Raw genomic sequence first — 23,451 nt, 5'->3', positions numbered from 1 at the left:
CCCCATCTCATTGTGTGGCCTGTAATAGATGACCTTTAAATGTTGATGCAAAAGAAGAAAGGGAAATGTTCATTGTGGCAACAGGAGAGGGCTCACTTAATTCTGACATGTAAGAAAAATTCCTTGTGTCTCAGTCTGCTTTTGGCTCTGAGGGCTTAAAAAAAAAATGAAAAAGGCTGGGCATGGTGGCTCACACCTGTAATCCCAGCACTTTGGGAGGCCGAGGCAGGTGGATCACTTGAGGTCAGGAGTTCAAGACCAGCCTGGCCAAGATGGTGAACCCCGTCTCTACTAAAAATACAAAAATTAGCTGGGCATGGTGGCGGGCGCCTGTAATCCCAGCTACTTGGGAGACTGAGGCAGGAGAATCGCTTGAACCCAGCAGGTGGAGATTGCAGTTAGTGTGCCACACTGAACTCTAGCCTGGGCAACAGAGCAAGACTCTGTTAAAAAAAAAAAAAAAAAAAAGGAAGGAAGGAAGGAAGGAAGGAAGGAAGGAAGGAAAGAAGGAAGAAAGAAAGAAAGAAAACAGGACAACTTAACTGATTCAAATAAAATAAAATTAGGGCGAGGCATGGTGGCTCACGCCTACAATCTCAGCACTTTGGGAGGCTGAGGCAGGTGAATCATTTGAGGTTAGGAGTTCGAGACCAGCCTGGCCAAGATGGTGAAACCCTGTCTCTACTAAAAATACAAAAATTAGCCGGGTGTGGTGGCGGGCACCTGTAATCCCAGCTAATCGGGAGGCTGAAGCAGGAAAAATCACTCGAACCCAGGAGACGGAGGTTGCAGTGAGCTGAGATCACACCACTGCACTCCAGCCTGGGTGACAGAGCAAGACTTTGACTCAAAAAACAAAACAAATAAATTAATGAAATAACAAAAGCAGAAAATGAGCATAGGGCCAGGCCTGGTGGCCCATGTCTGTAATCCCAGCATGAAAGTACATCAATAGGAAATGTATGTTGGTGTCGTGGAGCAACATCTCAAAAACCCTTGGAGGATGTTATGGACTGAATATGAGACCAAGGCAGGAGGATCATTTGAGACCAGGAGTTAGAGACCAACCTGGAAAACATAGTATGACCCTATCTCTACAATTTTTTTTTTAAATTAGCAGGGCCTGGTGGCATGCTCCTATAGTCCCAGCTACTCAGGAGGCTGAGACTGGAGGATCGCTTGAGCCTGGGAGGTGGAGGCTGCAGTGAGCCATAATTTCTTTTTTTTTTTTTTTTTTTTTTTTGAGACGGAGTCTCGCTCTGTCGCCCAGACTGGAGTGCAGTGGCGCGATCTCGGCTCACTGCAAGCTCCGCCTCCCGGGTTCACGCCATTCTCCTGCCTCAGCCTCCGGAGTAGCTGGGACTACAGGCGCCCGCCACCACGCCCGGCTAATTTCTTTTTGTATTTTTAGTAGAGACGGGGTTTCACCGTGTTAGCCAGGATGGTCTTGATCTCCTGACCTCGTGATCCGCCCGCCTCGGCCTCCCAAAGTGCTGGGATTACAGGCTTGAGCCACCGCGCCCGGCCAGTGAGCCATAATTTCATCACTGCACTGCAAGCTGGATGGCAGAGCAAGACCCTGTTTCAAAAAAAAAAAAAAAAAAAGTTGGCAGACTTCAGTTGGAAAGTCTTGGTCCCAGTGCCCTTGAAGGGCAGGAGTGGTGCTTCTGCCCTGTGAATGCCTTCTGACCCCACCACTCGGGAGAGGTGGACACGAGAGTGGAAATCAGTTGCCTCTATAAATGGTGACAGCTGGATGTGACCACCTGCAGGCTCCCTGACACCTACTCCTCCTTCCTTTACCTCTGTTGCAGCCCACCTTCCCACCCCTACCACACACCCTGCCATGCTGGATAGGGCCTGCCGGGTGAGCTTCCTCAGGAAGGAGTGGGGACTCGGCCAAGCATCCCGTGAACGAGCAAAGCACAGACACCCTGAGGGGTGTGCAGCCTCAACAAGTCCTAACCCACACTCAAGACAAATTAGACGAGGGATCTTAGAGATGGGTGACTCCTCCAAGAGCTCCAGAAAGGGTGGAAGTGCCTATCCTTGGCCCAGAAGGTAATTTTGAGAATTGAGAGCTTGAGTGTCAAAGGTTGTAAAAATCAGGCCGGGCATGGTGGCTCACACCTGTAATCCCAGCACTTGGGAGGCTGAGACAGGCGGATCACCTGAGGTTGGGAGTTCAAGACCAGCCTGGCCAATATGGTGCAATCTACTAAAAATACAAAAATTAGTCACCAGGTGTAATTCCAGCTACTCAGGAGGCTAAGGCAGGCAATCCCTTGAACCTGGGAGGCAGAGGTTGCAGTGAGCTGAGATCGCGCCACTGCACTCCAGCCTGGGTGACAGAGCAAGACTCTGTCTCAAAAAAAAAGTTTGTGGAGTTCAGAATAGCATTTCTCAGAAAGCCCCGCTACTGCTTGCAAATCTTTCCTTTTTTTTAATGACCCTGCACAGGTTTCACTGTCACAGGTTTAATTAAAGTCTTCTGCTTGATCTCAAGTAGCGTGGAGAAAAAAATCCCTCAAAGTGTTGCCCTTCAGAGATATTTTCAACGGCCTTTATTAGAAGGACCATTATTTAAGGATTACATGGTATGACACAGGGTGACTCTGCTGCACCAGAGAAGAACACGCTACGGAAAACACTTTCTCTCCTTTAAGTCAAGTGTTTTCTGTGTCATCGGCTTGCCCAAGCATCCCTGGCATCTCTGCTTCTCAACCATAGGCTATGATGTGAATGGTGCTCCCAGGAGTAGTGCAGTACACGACCTGCACAACTGTATGTGGCAGTCCTGCCTACCCTCAGTGGAAGCAGGATGGAGATGTTCCCCTGGGTAAATGTGGCATATGTCCCTCACTATAAGCAAAAAACCAGAGCGAGTGTGAAGTCAGAAGTCCACCCAGAGAGAGAGGCAGAGTTGCAGGACAGGGATGGAATTCCAGTTCTGGTGTTCGTTGTTTTGGAGGCCCAGCTTGACCTCTGCCCTTCCCCTCGCTTGATTACATAAGTTTCCAATAATGTATTTTATTTTTGAAGCATAAGTTAGGTTTGTATCGCCAACACATTCTATCTAAAAGCCCAAGTCTTTTCCTTAACTTGTCCTAAATGGTCAGTTATTAAGAAATTCCACTGAGGGTTTGGCTGTTGCATACAGCCTTGTGGGCATTTTGCTTATCCAGGTTGACTTTCCCATCTGTGACACTGGCCTACGTGGTGAGGGATTCCAGCAAACAGGGCAGCATGTTGAGTTCTTGAATAAGTGTGTTGTGACAGCCTTTGTTACAGCATTTAAAGAACAGTCTGTTCTCAATGACTGACCCTTTGTCTGCTGACGTCAAAAACAAAACAAGACTGCAGACACACTCTTGCCAATGATAGAAGGGATGCATGTTTGAAGTGGATTTTTTTCTATTTTTTTGCTTGGAGAGGAGGGTGTGTGGACACTAGGCTGGCCATGGTCCAAGCTGACCTATTTGCCAGCCGACCCCCGACTGGGCTGCCGTAACAAAGTGCCATCATCAACTGGGTGGCTTATAAACAACAGAAATTTATTTCTCACAGTTCTGGAGGCTAAAAGTCCAAGATCAAAGGTACCAGTAGATTTGGTAAACCAGGAAGTGGTGAGGGCCCACTTCCTGGTTTATAGACTGATGGCTGTCTTCTCACTGTGTCCTCAAATGGAAGCTGACGTTTCACAAATATTTTCTGGGTAAATGGATGGGTGGGTGAACTCATGGAAGGGATGCTCCTTTAGATGAACGCTTGGATAAAGGGCGTTAGTAGAGGGACAGAATTGCAGCTCCGTCCGGCCAGGGGGCGCTGCAGGCACGTCTGCGCAGGTAGGGGCCCGGCGGAAGCGCCGCTCTAGGCTGCAGCCGCGCCCCCAGCCGTATTTCCGCTGGCGCAGAGCACCAGAGAGAGAGTCTTGTGGCTGCGGTTTGCAGACTGCTCTTCGCCCCCCTGCGCGAGGTTACCCCTGTACTCGCCGCCATCCATCCTGACGCCCGGGATGAGTCACTGAGAGGCAGCGCCCGAGGCGTGGTCTTCCCAAGAACCCCCAGTGGCCTCCCAAGGCCGGTGCTGTGTACCTCCTTCCCGACAAAAGGGGAAACTGAGGCCCCGAGGGGAGTGGGAAGAGCCGGCCGGACGTCAGGCCCAGCCCCTGGTGCAGTGCTGCGTCCCCTCCGCCGGGGTGGGCCCCTCAGGATTCGCGTGTCCTCGGGAAAGAGACTGGCGGGTGAGCCGCGCCCTCGGCCTTCGCTGGGCTGAGCCGACCCCATGCAGACGTCAGACCCCCGGTCCGCACAGTCTCTATGCGGGGAGGCTTAGTGACCCTTGAGAAACGTGCAGCCCGGGGCCTTGCACGCGGGCTGAGGGGCTCTAGAGACCTCGCGACTTTCACTCCCCCGACCCCGATCTCCGACTCCTGACTTTGGAAGCCCCCAAAGCTGCTTGTCGGTTGCCTACAGAGTGTCAGTCATTGTGCCACGTCCTTGGAACCGTTAACTCATTTTCTCCTCAATAACCTGTAAAACCTCCATTTTACAGACCAATTGGCTGAGGTTTTAATAGAGGACGCCCAGGGCCCCAGAGGGGCGAATCCCAGACTCCTTTGCCAGAACCTTGTACTAAGCCCCTTCCCTATGCTTTTCCCTGCCTAGGCCTCGTGGGCTGTGCGGCTCTCCTGGAGACAGATGACAGCTCTCCCTTGGATGACTTTGCTGGTTCCGCACCAGCCAGAGCCCCCGTTTTTCCCGCAGCACCCTGATCTGCACTCCCTGAGGGGCTCCCACTGTCCGCGCGGTGAGAATGTCCCTGGGTAAGTGGTGTTGGTCATGAGCACCATGGGGGACCCCAGCGGAGGGCATGGCCATGAATTCCGAGAACTGTCTGGCAAAGCCGGGTGCAGAGGAGAGCCTGGCTAAGTTCTTTCATTCTCTTGAGCTTGACTTTCTGTAATGTAATGAAACTCCGAAAACTCTGTAAAGGGGAGATCTTGCACGTTTTTCTTGCTTTTGAACCCATGATGTCTGGCAACCCGTAGATACTTAATATTTGTGGGATGAATGAACAATTTAGCCTTTTTTTTTTTTTAACCAAAAATTAGTCTTCTGTGACTTTCTTGGTGGGGGCACATGAGATCTTTGTACTGCATTAGGTGGATAGCGCTCAGATCCTTTGGGCTTGGCGCTTTGGCAGTCTCCAGGCAGCTCATTTTGGCCTCTGTTCCTGGATTGCCCTCTGCTCTTTCCTGCGCCTGCATTCGTAAGTGATCACGGGCCGCCCATGTCCTGGTCATTGGTAGTGCAGGCAGAGGAAATGTGGGAAAGGTTGCCGTGTTTGGAGGGTCCACATCTTCACCTTCCTGTCCCGGGAACTTTCCTACACTCCTGCTTCTCAAAGCTGCACACACCTGGGGCATCCAGGGGATTGGGGGCTGCCGTGGGTGTCACGTCATGATTAGAGCTTTCACTTCCTGCTCCCTGCTGTTGGGAACCAGGCTATGTGTGTTGCTTAAATTCCCTTGACGACCAGCAGAGTCACTGCCTCAGCCGCGGCACACTCCTGTAAACCTGGTTTTGATCTTTCAATCTTCTGCTGATTAACTACACATTGATCAGTGCTGGCCACCCTCACCCTGCCGTAGACCATCCACTCTCTTCCTCTGTAGAGTTAACTGTTTTCTCTTTTATGAGGAAATAGTGTGTTTGCTTAGGAATGTTTGCTGTCTGGTAACTACTGTGCTAAGCCCTTTCCTGTTGCTTGCCATCCCTGCTGTGAGCAGGGACAAGCTAGGTGCTCACTCATGGCATCTTATCTGTTGCAGATAGTCCACTGTGTGCAGAGGCACGGGAGTTGTCATGTCGGGAACATGCTAGACCTCCGTGTCCTTGAGGTAAGATCTCTGGTTCATTCTTTGGAATGTTGGTTCTTTGTATCTAGTACAGTCCTGTACATGTTCCCAGGGGCTTTGGGGTTGGTGTAGGGGAGTTGAGAGGTCAGATGAGCATGGCACTGTGGGTCCCCAGATCCGCTGTCCACCCAGCCAACCCACATCACCTCTGGCCCTTCATGTGCCTTTAGGATTTCCTGCTGGGGGGAAACCTCCAGAGTCCCACTTTGGTAATAAGAGGTCTCTGCCCTTTCTCCCCGGGCAGCAGGATGTTGTAATGGAAAATGGGTGGACCTAGGCTTCAGAGACTCTGGTCCTCTGGCTTTAAATCCCCTTCTGCCACTATCCCAGTCAAGGACTGATTCAGAACCTAATTTTCTTCACTTGGAAAATAATGTTCTGATAGAGGTGACTTTTGTGGTACTTGAGACCACATGATTCCTATCATTACCAACCAGTATTTTCCCACTGTTTTTGCCCCATGTGACTTCTCTTTGATTCCTCCTGGCAGGGAAGTTCTATGGGGCTTTTACAGGAAAGCAGAGCCACTTTTGGGGTCCTGGGCTGGATTGTTTTCCTGGACTGGACTTAGTCCACAGGCTGCTGGCATCTGTTTCTCCTCCTGCATCTCTCTCTGCCCTTGTATACACCTGCATTCAAAAATGATCACGGGCTGCCTGTGCTCTGGTCATCGATAACGCAGGGAGAGGAATTGCTGAAAGCCGTTTCCCGTGTTTGGAGGGTTCACACCTGTCCCTTTCAAATGCTGGCGCCTTCACACACTCCTTCTCTCCTGCCAGCACCTTCTGGTCTCAGGAGCATTGCAGGATGCTGTGTGAGTGAGTGATGGGAGACACTTTAGTGTGGCTTTTTTCAGCTTAGCCTCCTGTTATCAGAGAACAGTCTCTCTCAGTGTCAAGGTTTGGGTACTAGATGGTGAGAAAAGCCTGTGTGAATTATTTTTTTTTAACAAATAAGTGTGATGTTGGGTGGCATACAGTCACTGCCTTAAGATTTTCAAAGAGAAGCAGCCTTTTGGAGGTGGTGGACCTGGGCAGGTCTTTCAAAGAGTGGGATGCGATGGGCAATAGAAAGGTATTCCAGGGAGGGGTAGCAACATGAGAAGGTCTTTGAGTCTGGGGTGAGCAAGAGTGAGACAGATGTGCAGGCAAGTAATGAGAGCGTGCAGGGATGGCTGCTGGGGTGGTCCTTTGCTCCCAGCACGGCGAGGTGGGACATCTATGGGAGGGGCCCTGAGAGGTCTCTCCAGCTGTCTCTCTGCCAGTTGCACATCTGCTCGGTTGCATGTCAAGACTCCTAGGACAGTTTTGCTAGACTCCTAAGTTTTATTTTGAGTAATCTTTGGGAGCATTGAGATTCCTTTTTGAGATGAGTTTGGTATGAAAGAAACTGGCAACTCATACCTTGATTAACTGGGGGCATTCCCATTGACATCAGCTTGAAGAAAGATGGCAGAGCACTGGCGACCAAGCACTTGCAGCCTCCTGCTCTGTGGCCCCTCCTCACTCCAGGGATGCCGCCCTGGGTCTGGAGACTGTTGGAGGAAACCCCAGGAGGTGCAGGCACTGAGCCTCTCGAGACAATGACCTGGGGTCCCAGCTTCCCTGGAGGGGTCTCCTCATGGTAAGTGAATGCCAAGAGGTTAAGTCGGCCTGTGTTTCCCAGGCAGAAATTCCAAGCCGCTGGCTTCATTTGTCTTCTCTTTTAGATTGTTTGAGGGTTGATCACAGACCAAAAGTGATGAGTGATGTCACTCCATGACGCACGGCTGGACCTTCTTGCCCCTATTGTCTCAGCACAACACTAATCGACTTTTCCCTCAGCGTGGGTGGAGGGTGGGCAGAGGAAAAGCCCTGTGGCTCTGGGGACTTGGGATCCAGAGGTGAAGACCTTTCAGCTGGCTCTGCCCTGCCAGTGCCACAGAGTGCCATGGCCCAGGAAGACTGGTTTTCTTCCATCTAGGCCAGGCCATCCAGTGGCCATCCTCCGTGTCCTCCTGCCTGTTCCTGGTGTGACTTCTGAAAACCAAGAATTTGTTCCTGTTGACTTTTTCTGTGCTGTGGACCATTGTCCTCTCATGCACTCAATAAATCTTGAAACATGCCCTGCTGCTAGTTCTTTCATTTTTGTGTATTTGTTTTTTTTATCAGTATCTCCGTGTGCCAGCAAGACTCTGGGTATAGAGACTGCGCCACAAGGGCAGGTTTTCTGGTTCTCATTCGTTAAGACTTTCCCCTTGACACACACCCAAGGCTTGACCTAGGGAATGTGAGATGGAACGTGGGATTTGGACTGGGGTTGAACAGTAATCCCAAGTGCATCTAGGGGTTGCAGGGGTTCAGGCTTAGGAGAGACGGGGAACTGTTAGGATTAAGTTGGCGGGGGAAACATTTGAGCCAGAGCTTTGGGAGAGAAGACGGGATGACTTAGGGATGGAGGCAGGGGCGGGAGTCCTTGAGGAATGTAAGAGTGCCCTGAGCTCAGGTGGTGGATTGCAGGTGAATGTAGGAGTTGGTTTTGAGCAGAGGAGAGAGTGGAGTGTATGAGGAACAGCTGCCCTTGGAGAGCTCTATGGGTGTGGTAGGCAGTGCCAGCCACTGGGGCTTCTGTTACCATGAGATAGATTTGGTCTTTGGGAGTTCTCTTTGGTAGCAGCGATCGCAGTGATGTGCTCAGTGTGTATGTGTGTCACCACCACACATATTACCCTGTCCTCGTTTTTTAGGTAAATTTCACACACAAGAATACTCCCAAAGGCCATGGGAGAAAGTGGGGGGTCAGTTGGTCCCATTCCTTTAGTTGAAATAGAAATCACTGTGACTAAGCCGGGCGTGGTGGCACACGCCTGTAATACCAGCACTTTGGGAGGGTAAGGCGGGCAAATCACTTGAGGTCAGGAGTTCAAGACCAGCCTGACCGATATGGTGAAACCCCATCTCTACTAAAAATACAAAAATTAGGCATGGTGGCAGGCACCTATATTCCTAGCTACTCAGAAGGCTGATGCAGGAGAATCACTTGAACCTGGGAGGTGGAGGTTGCAGGGAGCTGAGATTATGCCACTGCACTCCAGCCTAGGCAACAGAGTGAGACTCTGTCTCAAAAAAAAAAAAAAGAAAAAAAGAAAAAAAAAAAAGAAATCACTGTGACTAGGATTGAGGGAAACCAGGCTTTCAGGCATCTCTGATGACCTCTGCCAGCAGGAGACATTCTTGGGACTGAAGAGTCCGCTCTGCCAGCCATTTCTGGCGAGGGCCTTATTTCTGCATTGTCCCCCTCCTTATTCCTACCCGAGAACCACCTGACACCTCTGATTTGCTCTCTTGAAGATCCCCCCACCTGCTGCAACCCCTCTCTGGTCAGTTTTATCCAACTGTGTCCCTTGTCCTTTAGTGAGAAATGACCACATTTCCCCCACCAAAGAAAGGGGGTCAAAGTTCTCCCCTTTTCTGAGTCCACTATTTTTAGTGAAGTTTTACACTGGTTGGTGTCTTGAATTGGTAGACCTGTCTTTCGTTAGCAAACTGACCCCTCTCATTGCTAAGCAGGTTCCCGTCCGCTAATAGGACCCGTGTCTACACCCCACTCCCTTCTCCTTTAATCTCTCATTGTCTTTCTCTCTTTTATGGTCTTCTTGACCCACTATCTCAATCCTGCAACCCGGGGGTCCCTTACACCCTGTTTAGTTTGTTCTATAGGAGGCAACAGTGATGGAGTAGTGAAAAACACGGGAAGAGGCGAGACTGCCACGCAGTGGGGGAAGAGTGTCAGCTATAGAGATAGATCACTTACCATGACCTGGCCCCCAGCATAAAAATTTCCTTACTAACCCAGACTGGTTGATTTGTGGAGGGTTCCCTCATTTATCACCCTATTCTCATGCATCCTAGTGGTTGCAGGCTGGATGTGAAGGTCAGTGAACTAATATGTTAGAAGCTCTTAGCATAGCACTTGGCACACAGGAAGTGCTCAGTAAAGGACAGCTCCTCTCAATCACTGGAACTTCCTTTCCAATTGTATGTGGTCCTCATTGCTGGCCCAGCCTCTGAGGTCTTTCTTCTCCTGCCCTCTGCCACCCTCGCCCGACCCTACCCTTGGCCTCTAGCCTAGACTTCCCATTCTCCAGAGGAGACAGCGAGGCCCTCCTCACTCTGCCTGTGGCCGGCCTGTCCACCCTTTTCTCACACAAGCACCCTAGGCCTCAGCCACCCTTCTGCTTAAGGTCCCTGCACATGTTCTTTTCCCGGCCTATGTGCCTTGGAATGCATCATTCACTTCAAGCTTAGCTGATTCAGCTTGTGTCACTTTCTTCAGGAAGTCTTTGCCGGCGGAACCTCCACCCAGACTGGATTCCCCGCCCCTCCTTCCATTCATGTGAAATATCAGTTCTGTGCAGGCACAATTCTAGGAACTGGTAGACAAAACAGGCAAAAGAGCAAATCCCTGCTTTGTACTTACATTTTGGAGGACAAGGGCATATCATAAAGTACTAAAATGGGTAGAATGTTTGAGAAATGTTAAGGAAAAAAGTTACAAAGCAGGGAAACAAGATAGGAAGTTTGGAGACCAGCAGAGGGAGTGGCATTTTAAATTGACTAGACGGGAAGGCCTCCCCAGGGAGGTGCGATTTGACTAAAGTGAGGAGCTCTCGCGGCTGGGTGTTCACTGCAGCCTGTGCAAGCCGCCATCACCACATGGACCATGGACAATAGGAAACTTTTCCTTTGGATACCAGGCTCGGTGAAGTGGGGAGACAACAGGCATCTGAGGCCACTGCAATGCTGCTTCTGATTATGGACGTTTCACCATGTTGTGAGGGTGGCAGCTGAATCAAGCCAGGATTAACTGGTCAGCACCTGGAAGGGTGTGTCTAGAGTCCAGGCTCTGCACCTGTCAGCTCCCCATCCCCCACACCTCCAACCGCAGCTCAGCGGTCTAGGGAAGCCCAGTCACCCAAGGACAGCCTTGATAGGCCTAACCCATCACCTTGGTCCAGGACCCATAGCAGTGATCACCGAGCCCTGCAGTGTTTCTGCTGGGAGAGTTCTGCATGTCAAGAGACTGAGTAATTGGTTGCAGAAACAGGAAGAGACAGAGTAATTAAGTCTTAACAGCAGCCTAGGAGCACAGAACATCGAGCTCCTGTTGCAAGTGAGCTCCTGTTGCAAGTTTCTAGAACTCACAGGTGGAGAATGAAATTTCAGTTGCCAAACCACGTTCGTGCTCCTCCAGGCATGACTGTCAGCAGTATTCTGACTTGCCATCAGGCCTGGGGGTCAGTTTTTTCTGAATTTTTATAAGGTGTGGCCATGTGACCAAGATTCCTCTTCCTTTTCTAAAAAAATTTTTTGTTTATTTTTTGAGACAGAGTCTTGCTCTGTCACCTAGGCTGGAGTGCAGTGGCGCGATCTCGGCTCACTGCAACCTCCGCCTCCTGGGTTCAAATGATTCTTCTGCCTCAGCCTCCCAAGTGGCTGGGATTATAGGCGTGCACCCCCACACCCAGCTAATTTTTTGTAATTTTAGTAGAGATGGGGTTTCACCATATTGGCCAGGCTGGTCTCAAACTTCTGACTTCAAGTGATCCTCCCGCCTCAGCCTCCCACAGTGTTGGGATTACAGGCATAAGCCACCATGCCCAGCCTGTTTTTAATTATTTTTTTATTTTAAGACAGGGTTTTACTCTGTCGCCCAGTCTGGAGTGCAGTGGCGCAATCTGGGCTCACTACAGCTTCAACTTCTTGGGCTCAAGCAATCCTCCTGCCTCACCCTCCTGAGTAGCTATAGGTGTGTGCCATCAGGCCAGGCTAGTTTTTGTTTTTGTTTTTGTTTTTTTTTTTTTTGTAGAGATAGGATTTTGCAATGTTTCCCAGGCTGCTCTCGAAATCCCAGTCTCAAGTGATCCTCCCAAATTGGCTTCCCAAAGTGGTGGTGGTATAGGCGTGAGCCACCACACATAGCCCTTTTTTTTTTTTTGAGAGTCCTTACATTCACTACTACTGTGTCCATTACTAAAGGCAGCAAAATGAGTCTTTTCTCATTATAGTAAAAAAACTTACCAACATAATGCCTGACAAGTGGCAGGTGCTCAGTCAACATTTTGGGATAAGGAATGAGGCCAGCAGATGCCCTGATAGTGTGCACCAGGAATGACTCATGCAGGCCCCTCTGCCTCTGTGGGTACAACTGATGACAGGTGGGCCTGGTGAAGTCATTAAGAATCTGATGTGGCTGGGCAAGGTGGCTTGTACTTGGAATCCCAGCTACCCAGGAGGCTGAGGTGGAAGGATCACCTGAGTCCAGGAGTTTGAAACCAACCTGGGCAATACAGCGAGACCCTGTCTCTAAAAAAAGAATTTTTTTTAATTAGCTGGGCACATTGGCACATGCATGTAGTCCCAGCTACTTGGGAGACTGAGGAGGAAGGATTCCTTGAGCCCAGTTCGAGGCTCCAGTGAGTTATGATCACGCCACTGCACTCCAGTCTGGGCAACAGAGCAAGACCCTGTCTCTTAAGGAAAAAAAAAAAGACCCAGGCAGGTGGCCCATGCCTGTAATCCCGACACTGGGAGGCTGAGGTAGGGGGATTACTTGAGCCCAGGAGTTTGAGACCAGCCTAGGCAACATGGTGAAACCCCATCTCTACAAAAAAAATACAAAAATTAGCTGGGTGTGATGGCACGTGCCTGGAGTCCCAGCTACCAGCATGAGTGAGACCCTGTCTCAAAACAAACAAACGAGCAAAAAAACCTGATGTGGTCACTTAATTGCTATGGGGCCTGGAGCACATTATTTCCCTCCCTGACCCTCAGCTTCTGGCTCTCTGATTTGACCATCAACACAGCATTTACCCCCAAATAGCAAAGATTAAGATGATGCGGCCGGGCGCGGTGGCTCACGCCTGTAATCCCAGCACTTTGGGAGGCCGAGGCGGGCGGATCACAAGGTCAGGAGATCGAGACCACGGTGAAACCCCGTCTCTACTAAAAATACAAAAAAAAAAATTAGCCGGGTGCGGTTGTGGGCGCCTGTAGTCCCAGCTACTCGGGAGGCTGAGGCAGGAGAATGGCGTGAACCCGGGAGGCGGAGCTTGCAGTGAGCCGAGATCGCGCCACTGCACTCCAGCCTGGGCGACAGAGCGAGACTCCGTCTCAAAAAAAAAAAAAAAAAAAAAAAAAAGATGATGCATGTTAAATGCATAACATAGTAACTGCCTTGCATGGAGTGCTCGATAAATGTCTGCTGTTTTTATCTGATGAGCACATATAGCTTGTTGATAGTTAAAATGAAGAACAAATATAAAATGTCATTATGACAGGCTCATCTGTTAAGGCACCACGAATACTTTCTTCTTTCTTGTTTGCTAATTTGCACACATCCCAGCAGGGTTGGTGTTAATCACTGCTACCATTGATTGAAATTCTATTAAATCCCATGCACTGTATTAAGCCTGTATATATAATTACCTCACTTAATCTTCACAACCACCCAGCGAGGTAGATTTACTTATCTTCCATTTTACAAATAAGGAAACCAAGGCTCAAAGAAACGGAAGAGACCTGTCTCACACCTAATGAGTGGCTCAGCTAGTTTTCCATTTCCTGCTGTATTAAATAGTGAAAAGTGTTTCAGGCTGATTTCATAAATAGCATAAGCATACCAAGCTGCCGGGCGCGGTGGCTCAAGCCTGTAATCCCAGCACTTTGGGAGGCCGAGGCGGGCGGATCACGAGGTCAGGAGATCGAGACCATCCTGGCTGACACGGTGAAACCCCGTCTCTACTAAAAAAATACAAAAAACTAGCCGGGCGAGGTGGCGGGCGCCTGTAGTCCCAGCTACTGGGGAGGCTGAGGCAGGAGAATTGCGTGAACCCGGGAGGCGGAGCCTGCAGTGAGCTGAGATCCGGCCACTGCACTCCAGCCTGGGCGGCAGAGCGAGACTCCGTCTCAAAAAAAAAAAAAAAAAAAAAAAAAAAAAAAAAAAAAAAGCATACCAAGCTTGTCAGATCCTTGTTTATACTGGAAAACTGGAAATTAGGATATTTTACTATTTGTTCCATCTGCTTCAAATTATTGCCTATTATTTAGACTTGTTGAAATAGTCCCCATCTAAATCAATGGTTTTGCAGATCGAACTTATGAACCTGACATGTACAGGGACAATAGCCATGTTTTAACCAACACCAAAATATCAAGTGTCCTTCCCACTGCTGTTGTGTCTGAAGCAAGAGTCATCCCAGACCCCCAGAACTTGAGGAAACTTGAGAAGGGTATAACCAATGTGGCCCAATAACCAGGATTAGCATCAAGAAGAGCCATAATCCTACCAGGCAATTGTTGCCTGGCACCGGAGCACCTGTGACACAGTGGCTGGGAGATTCCATGGCTGAATTGAACTGGGAGAATGAAGAGCTGGACAGAATGAAGGTTCATTTGTCCATCCGAAAAATATTTTTTAGGCACTGTGCTGGGAATAGAGATACCAGGATGAACAAGAAAGTTGTTGCCCTCAAGAGGATCGCATAAATGTATAGAGATAGATAATAAGTTATATGAATTCACATTCCAGATACATATGAACAATCACTATGTGCTGGGCCTTGCTCTCAGATGGGCATTTGGGTCTGAACAAAGCAGATGAAGGAGCTTATAGTGTAGGACAATGCTGTCCAGTTAGAAATATAATGTGAGCACATATATAAACTTTTCCTGGTAACCTCATTAAATAAAAAGAAGCAGGTGAAATAAATTTTGGTAATATTTATATATTTCATTTAGCCCATTACAGCAAAGAATATTGTTATTTCAACATGTAATTAATATTAAAAATTACCATTATTATTATTTTGAGATAAGAGTCTCTCTCTGTCACCCAGGCTGGAGTGCAGTGGTGTGATCTTGGCTCACTGCAACCTCTGCCTCCCGGGTTCAAGTGATCCTTCCACCTCAGTTTCCCAAGCAGCTGGGACTACAGGCATGTGCCACCATACCTAATTTCTGTATTTTTAGTAGAGATGGGGTTTTGCCATGTTGGCCAGGCTGGTCTCGAACTCCTGGCCTTAAATGATCTACCCGCCTTGGCCTCCCAAAGTGCTCAGATTATAGGCGTGAGCTACCTTGCCTGGCCAATATTAAAAATTATTAATAAGATTTTTCCCCAAATGAAATCTTTGAAATCTGGTATATATTTTATACATACAGCACATCTCAGTTTAGACTAGCCACATTTAGAGTGCTCAGTAGCCACATATGGCAAGTAGCTATCTTACTGGACATCATAGCTTTAGACAATAAAGGGTTCAAGGATGCCTCCTTCACAGGAAGGCTGCTGCATCTTGTGGGGGCTTAATGAAGCTGTTCCAGCTTGGATCCCCCATTCTCTGGTATCCCCTCTCCCCCATCTTGGCAGAGCAGGGCCAGGTATATATCAGACATGCTTGATGGAATCCTACCTCATGTTCCAGAGCCTTCTGGAGGCAGGACACCGAGTCCTGGGTGTGCTTCTCTAGCACAGATCCTACTGGAGTTAACTTTAGTGTGCCCAGTCAGTCACTACCTATTTACAAAGTGCTGGCCTCTGTGCTAAGCACTGTGAATGCACGCCAGTGAACACAGACATTTGTTAGCTCATAATCTCATCAAGATAAACAAGATACAATGAATAAATTGTTGAAAAACTATGAGAAATTCTATGGAGGAAGAGGGAAAGGTGCTGCAGGAGTAAATAGGGCACCTGACCTCTTGGGACTCAGGGAAGTAGACTTAACTGAGCAAAGGAGGAGAGTGGTCCACATGCAAAAGCAGCGTGGAGGATGCAGGGAGGAGCTCAATGGTGGTTGGTGTGGCTGGCATGCAGCCCAGAGTGGTGTGAGCACTGGCTTTGGAGTCACAGATCTGGTCCAACTTAACTAGGTGACTTTGATGACAAGTTTTAAACTCTGTGCACCTCAGTGATCTCCTTTAGAGGGATGTGGTGAAGATTAAACAGATTGATGTTTGTTTTTTTAAGACGGAGTCTTGCTCTGTCACCCAGGCTGGAGTGCAGTGGTGCAATCTCCACTCACTGCAACCTCCGCTTCCCGGGTTCAAGCGATTCTCCTGCCTCAGCCTCCCCAGTAGCTGAGATTACAGGCATGCGCCACCACACCTGGCTAATTTTTGTATTTTTAGTAGAGATGGGGTTTCACTATGTTTCACCAAGATGGTCTCAAACTCCTGACCTCAAGTGATCCACTCGCCTTGGCCTCCCAAAGTGCTGGGATTACAGGCATGAGCCACCATGCCCTGCCATGAGCAGCTTTTTTTTTTTTTTTTTTTTTTAAATAAACCTTTGATTTTGGAATAATTTTAGATTTACAGAAAAATTTAAAACCTAGTACAAAAAGTTCCCATATGCCCTTCACCCAGCTTCCCCTAATATTAGCATCTTATATAACCGTGACACATTTGTCAAAACTAAGGAATTAACACTGGTACATTACCATTATCTGAACCACAGACCCTATCTGGATTTCGCCAGTTTTCCCATTGATGTCCATTTTCTCTGCCATACAGAATAGCACATTACATTTAGTTATGTGTCCTTATCACCTCCATCTGGAATGGTTTCTCAGTCTTCCTTTGTTTTTCATGACCTTGACAGTTTTAAAGTGTTGGTAAGATATTTTGTAGAATGTTTCTCAATTTGGATTTTTCTTTTTCTTTTCCTTTTTTTGAGATGGAGTCTTGCTCTGTTGCCCAGGCTGGTGTACAGTGGCACAATTTCAGCTCACTGCAGCCTCCACTTCTCAAGTTCAAACGATTATCATGCTTTAGCCTCTCCAGTAGTTGGGACTACAGGTGTGTGCCACCATGCCCAGCTAATTTTTGTATTTTGTTCTGTTTTGTTTTGTTTTGTTTTGTTTTGAGATGGAGTCTCCCTCTGTCATGCAGACTGGAGTGCAGTGGTGTGATCTCGGCTCCCTGCAGCCTCTGCCTCCTGATTTCCAGTGATTCTCCTGTCTCAACCTCCTGGGTAGCTGGGATTACAGGCATGCGCCACCATATCTGGCTAATTTTTGTGTTTTTAGTAAAGATGGGGCTTCACCATGTTGGCCAGGCTGGTCTCAAACTCCTGACCTCAGGTGATCCATCCCCCGCTCAGTCTTCCAAAGTGCTAAGATTGCAGGTGTGAGCCAACACACCCGGCCTAATTTTTGTATTTTTAGTAAAGATGGGTTTTCACCATGTTGGCCAGGCTGGTCTCATACTCCTGGCCTCAGGGGATCTGCCTACCTTGGCCTTCCAAAGTTCTGGGATTACAGGCGTGAGCCACCGCACCCGGCCCTCAATTTAGGTGTTTTTAACATTTTCTCATGATTAGACTGGAGGCTATGGGTTTCTGGGAAGAACACCCCAGAGGTGAAGTGCCCTTCTCATTACATCATATCGGGGGTACATGGTATCAAGGTGACTCATCATCAGTGACATTAACCTTGATCACTTGGTGAAGGTGGTGACTGCCAGACTTCTCTGCTGTGAAATTCTTATTTTTCCCTTTCCATACCATAATATTTGGAACATAGATTTGATTTTAATAGATATTCTAAAAATATATATTTAGAAATCTATACCCACACTGAAAGAGTATATATTTTTCTCAAGCACCTTTGGGGTATTTATTAATATTGTTTGCATATTTAAAATATTTACAAATATCGTCTACAGCATAGAATGTGGTAACTTTTATGCTGCAAAGCAAGTCTCAAATATTAATACCAGCACATCAGTATCAGGAATAAATGGGCTGGGCGTGGTGGCTCACGCCTTTAATCCCAGCACTTTGGGAGGCTGAGTTGGGCAGATCACCTGAGGTCAGGAGTTTGAGACCAGCCTGGCCAACACAGTAAAACCCTGTCTCTACTAAAACTATAAAAATTTGCCAGGCATGGTGGCATGTGCCTGTAGTCCCAGCTCCTCAGGAGGCTGAGGCAGGAGAATCACTTGAACCCCGGAGGTGGAGGTTGCAGTAAGCTGAGATCTTGCCACTTTGCCACTGCACTCCAGCCTGGTCAACAGAGCAAGACTCCATCTCAAAAAAAAAAAAAAAAAAAAAAGAATAAATGTCCGCAATATGTCACTACAATATAAAGTCTAAATAAAAACAAAACAAACATTAAAAATACTCAGACCTGAAGGATAATGAAAATACTGTATTATCAAAACTTCTACTATGTATAGCTGAAACAGTAGGAAGGAGAAATTTATAGCCTCAAATGCTTTCATTGGGAAAGAATTTCCCACCAGTAAGGGAGGGTGTGACTCATTACACAGGTTAGATGGAAGTTCAGAGAGTTCTCCCCAGTGTGTTTGGCATTTCTCCAGGACTTTTGCAGCACTCCGAGGAATCAGAGCCCCAGTAATGACTGAGATTGAATGAGCCACTAGTGCAGTAAAATGCAGACACAGAACAGATTATATTTGATTCCACAAAGAAAAGGAATGAGGTCTTTTCCCACTTTAGCTTTGTGAAATAATTTCCACTTCCATTGGAGATGCTGAAGGAAATCAGGTTTTATATTATGTTTTATTTAGATCTGCTAGAGATACTGTGTTTTGTTTTTCTTTTTTTTTTTTTGGTTGGTTGTTTTTGAGACAGGGTCTCCTCTGTCACCCAGGCTGGAGTGCAGTGGTGCAATCACAACTCACTGCAGCCTCAACCTCCACTCAGGCAATCCTCCTGCTTCAGTTTTCCAAGTAGCTGGGATCACAGGCACCTGCCACCATGCCCAGCTAAGGGTTTCACCATGTTGCCCAGGCTGATCTCGAATGCCTGGGCTCAAGTGTTAGACCCACCTCGGCCTCCCAAAGTGTTGGGATTACAGGCATGAGCCACTGTGCCCGGCCCGTTTTGTTTGGGGCAAGGGTTTTAACATTTTTAATATATATATATGTAAAATACACACACACACGCACACACACACATACACATACATACTGGCTGTATGTGGTGGTGCACAACTCTAATCCCAGCACTTTGGGAGGCCAGGCTGATGGCTTGAGCTCAGAAGTTCAAGACCAGCCTAGGCAACATAGTGAGATCCCATCTCTAAAAAAAAATACAAAAAGGCCGGGAACAGTGGCTCCCGGCTGTAATCGCCCAGCACTTTGGGAGGCTGAGACAGGCAGATCACAAGGTCAGCAGTTCGAGACCAGCCTGGCCAGCATGGTGAAACTCCATCTCTACTAAAAATACAACACATTAGCCCAGGCATGATGGCGTGCACCTATAATTCCAGCTACTCAGGAAGCTGAGGCAGGAGAATAGCTTGAACCCAGGAGGTAAAGGTTGCAGTGAGCCAAAATCACGCCACTGCACTTCAGCCTGGGCAACAGAGTGAAACTCTGTCTCAAAAAAAAAAAAAAAAAAAAAAGCCGGGCATTGTGGTGCATGTACCTGTATCTGCAGCTACTTGGGAGGCTGAGGTGGGAGGATTGCTTGAGCCCGGGAGGTTGAGGTTGCAGTGAGCCAAGATTGCACCATTGCACTCCAGTCTGGGTGACAGAGTGAAACCCTGTCTCAAAAAAGAAAAAATACCGTCCCTGCCAAATCTAAGACAGACAACTTTTCTTTTCCTTCTTCTTTTCCCTTTTTTTTTTTTTTTTGAGACAGAGTCTAGCTCTGTCGCCCAGGCTGGAGTGCAGTGGCATGATCTCAGCTTGCTGCAACCTCTACCTCCCTGGTTCAAGTGATTCTCGTGCCTCAACCTCCTGAGTAGCTGGGATTACAGCCAACTGCCACCATGCCCAACTAATTTTTGTATTTTTAGTAGAGATGTGGTTTCACCATGTTGACCAGGCTGGTCTTAAACTCCTGGCCTCCAGTGATCTACCTGCCTTGGCCTCCCAAAGTGCTGGGATTACAGGCGTGAGCCATCGTGCCCAGGCCAGACAGCTTTTCTATAGTGAAATGAGTCACACAGGAATATAATTGTGACCATTTTCCCTGGCAAATATCTAAGTAACTTTAAGGTTAGTCGGCTCCTGTGTCATAGGCATTGCCATGTGTGCTACCTTTTTCAGAAGGCCCCACTTTCCTTGTAAACCTCTCTCCATCTCTAATAGGCCCTGTATGGGCTCTGCTGTCTCAGTTTTAACTGTCTTCTGCTTGATGTGAGTTCAGCCTGGGGATATAAAGCTTTGCAGAGCCAATGCCTTTGAATTATTCCCTGAAAGCTTGATTAGGGAGGCCAATCATTATGGGCTACGGTGGGATTCCTTGAACTCTCTTGGAATGGGCTCACCAAGGACTACCTTTGGTTCCAGGAAAACCTATCATTTTATTTCCTTTAAACTAAGCATTTTCAGTGTCATTGGCTCAGCCAAGCATCCCTAGCATTTCTACTTTTCAACCATAGATGAGTGGTGCTCCCATGAGTTGTGCAGTACACAACCTGCACAGCCATATGTGGCAGTTGTGCAGGGTGGCAGTTCTGTCTACCCTCAGTGGAAGATGGATGGGGATTTGTTCTAAGGTAAACCTGGGATGCATTCCTCACATATGCAAGAAAGCTGAGTGAGTGTAAAATTAGAAGTTCGTATATGGAGAGAGGCAGAGACACAGGACGGGGAGTCCCAATGGAATTCCAGTCCCTGGTGTTGTCTTGCAAGTCGGCCTTGATCTCTGCCCTCCCCCTCATTTGATTATGTGAGCTTTCCAATCAGTATCACTCTTTATTTATTTATTTTTAGCATAAGTTAGGTTTTTGTCATGAACACATTCTGGCTAAAAGCCTGAGTCTCTTCCTTAACTTGCCCCAAATGGCCAGTTACTATGGAATTCTACTGGGGGGTTGGCTGTTGGATGAGGCACTGAGGGTATTTTCTTATCCAGGTTGACTTTCCCATCTGTGACACGGGCCTGCCTAATGAGGGATTCCAGCAAACAGGGTGGCATGCTGAGCTCTCAAAATAAACATGTATGGCAGCCTTTGCACACAGTATTCAGAAAACAATCCATTATCAGTGGCTTGCCCTTATTTTTTGGTCCCTAAATGTATTTCCTGGCATTAAAAATAAAACAGCAGGCATGCTCCTTCCAAGAAGGAGAAGTGTGTGTGTAAATTGGTCCTTTTCTACTGGAAGCAGTGTTCTGGGGTACGAGTGAGGGCCCAGTGAGGGCTCAGGCTGACAATCAGGATCTACCTGGAAAATGGTGTTCTCAAGAGTGGAGGAGGCCGGGCGCGGTGGCTCAAGCCTGTAATCCCAGCACTTTGGGAGGCCGAGGCGGGTGGATCACGAGGTCAGGAGATCGAGACTATCCTGGCTAACATGGTGAAACCCCGTCTCTACTAAAAATACAAAAAACTAGCCGGGCGTGGTGGCGGGCGCCTATAGTCTCAGCTACTTGGGAGGCTGAGGCGGGAGAATGGCGTGAACCCGGGAGGCGGAGCTTGCAGTGAGCCGAGATCACGCCACTGCACTCCAGCCTGGGAGACACAGCGAGACTCCGTCTCAAAAAAAAAAAAAAAAAAAAAAAAAAAAAAAAAAGAGTGGAGGAAGTGGGCTCAAAGGAGCTTGAGGAGGCTATAGGGGCAAGTGCAGGACACCAGCCAAGGCAGTCCTGGAGTGTGCAAGGCCCAGGACCAAGATTTTTGCATGGCCCCTGCCTCTTTCTGTTCTAGTCCAGGAACCATCTCTTCATCTTTTTTTTTTTTTTTTTTTTTTAATGTAAAATGTGCCATTCCTGCTTACTCTTATGTTGTCATCACAAAAAAGTAAAAGGTTCCAAAAAAGGACAGCTTTCCCATCCTCTGTGCCTGTCACTTTTCCAATTCCCATCACCTGTTGTTCTTCCAATTAGTCACCCCTCCCTTGTCTGTTACAGGTGTTCAGTATTGTGTTAGAATGCATCTGGTTGCAAGTAACAGAAAACTCAACAAACTCTGGTATACATAAGATCCCTCACCCCCATAAGACAGGAAGGTAGTACAGGGTTTGTATAACTGCTTGAGTATGACCTAAACAAGCAGGCTCCTGTCTTTCTGCTCCACCTTCCTTAGCACAGTCCTCCTCATGGCCTCTAGGCTGCTGTGCCCCCAGGTGTTACCCAGTTCCAAGTATGAAGCAGGGGAAAAGTGAAGGACACAAACTTCTCCAAGGGAAGAAAGAAGGGAAGGTCTCCTTTGATACTTCTGCCTACATCTTATTGGTCAGGACTTTGTCTCACTGCCACCCTTAGCAGCAAGGGAGGTTGAGAGCTGTGTGCTTTGCTTTTCAGCCCCTGTAGTATAGAAAGGCAAGGGAGTGGTTGAAATAGATCTTGAGTTAGCCTACTACATAATTTGTCACACTGTGTTTAATTGAAATGTATTGCTTGGGTCCCCAGTGTCCTGGACATAGCCTCGTTCCTGCCCTAGCACATTCTTACCCTCCTTTTCCCTCTTCCTTCCTGTAGCTATTTTCCTGGGGAGTGAGGTGTGGTCCTGAGGAAACACTCTTCAGTTTTACCCTTTCTGTGAGGATACTAGTTCCCTTATCACTCATTCCTCCATAGTCTCTTCTAACTGAGGTGAGGAGTCAGAATCTTCTTTGCTCCTTTCTGCTTTTCAGACAACCGTGCCTTCACCTCTACTCAATACCCTGACCCCTCCCTCTCTGAATACCCAAGGTCAGCCTCAAGGCCAGGTCCTCCGTGAAGAATTCCACCATCCCTCCCTCCTCTCTCAGTCCAAGTTTCCTCCTTTACACTCTCAAAGCACTTAAGCTGTACCTCTCCAATGGTATTAGTTTCTTCGTTGAAGTGAAAGCAAATTATTGAAAGGGGTACTGTTTACAAAATGTCTGGCGCATTGCAGGTGCTCGAAGTAGTATCTCTTCCTATTATTATGTCTTATGAGATTCAGTTCTTTAATGAGAGGCTCTAAATCTTATGTTCGATTCACCTTTGTAACCCACACCAAGCCTGGAATAGAGTACTGCTCATAGTTAATGCTGTGCCCGTGTAATAAGAGTGCGGCGAGTAAAGAACATCATGTCAGAGGAAGGGTGCTGTAATGGTGGAATGGGAGAAATTCCTAGAACCTGGGTGGGAGCCAGAATCTTGCAGAGAAGCCCCTTACTCCGTCTGTACCGAAAGCAGGTAGAGAGGATGTCGTAAGATTCCTAAGGACGCAGGTGGAGCGCCTCCTCTGTGCTGCGATGAGGTAGGCGCATTCGTCACTTCACTCCTCCCTCTCCACTTGATCCGGAAAGGAAGGACGGAATGCGTCCCGCGCGGCGAGCTGGGATAGCTGCGCAGGCGCAGCTTCCGGCTCTGTGTCTCGGGAATTATTTGACGCCACCGGTTCAGCCCCGCAGAAAGCGCTCATTAGGCACATCGCGCACGCGCAGTGGCCCACTTGGCAGGGGAGTTATTTGACGCCGCCGCCCCTGGCAGTCGGAAGTTGCCTGAGCAGAGCCCAGCCGGCTGGCCCGACTGGCCTTCGTCGTCCCTTGGCGCCCTGGGAGAGTCGCTGACGGGTGGACTGACGGACCGTCTGAGGACGGCCGGCC

The 23,451-nt window shown here is 48.2% G+C and overlaps 1 protein-coding gene and 2 non-coding genes across 4 annotated transcripts in view; all 3 read left to right on the top strand.

Moving 5' to 3' along the window:
• The first annotated feature begins 4,684 nt into the window (after positions 1–4,684).
• LOC105496330 (Ral GTPase activating protein non-catalytic subunit beta) overlaps positions 4,685–23,451 on the top strand; it is a 138,479-nt gene continuing 119,712 nt past the window's right edge. For both annotated transcript variants that reach the window (XM_024797477.2, XM_071079337.1), the window contains exons 1-2: positions 4,685–4,825; positions 5,834–5,902. In XM_024797477.2, coding sequence (XP_024653245.2) covers positions 5,879–5,902 — 24 coding nt within the window. In that variant the 5' untranslated portion in view covers positions 4,685–4,825; positions 5,834–5,878. The remainder of the gene's footprint in view (positions 4,826–5,833; positions 5,903–23,451) is intronic.
• LOC112429292 (small nucleolar RNA SNORA71) lies at positions 5,262–5,393 on the top strand. Its single transcript, XR_003021483.1, has one exon. It is a non-coding gene; the product is annotated as a small nucleolar RNA SNORA71 (small nucleolar RNA).
• LOC112429290 (small nucleolar RNA SNORA71) lies at positions 6,548–6,681 on the top strand. Its single transcript, XR_003021481.1, has one exon. It is a non-coding gene; the product is annotated as a small nucleolar RNA SNORA71 (small nucleolar RNA).

The sequence above is a fragment of the Macaca nemestrina genome, chromosome 15, assembly GCF_043159975.1.
Source record: "Macaca nemestrina isolate mMacNem1 chromosome 15, mMacNem.hap1, whole genome shotgun sequence".
Lineage (NCBI taxonomy): Eukaryota > Metazoa > Chordata > Mammalia > Primates > Cercopithecidae > Macaca > Macaca nemestrina.
The sequence above is the reverse complement of the archived record's forward strand: the minus strand, read 5'-3'. Positions and strand labels throughout refer to the sequence as shown.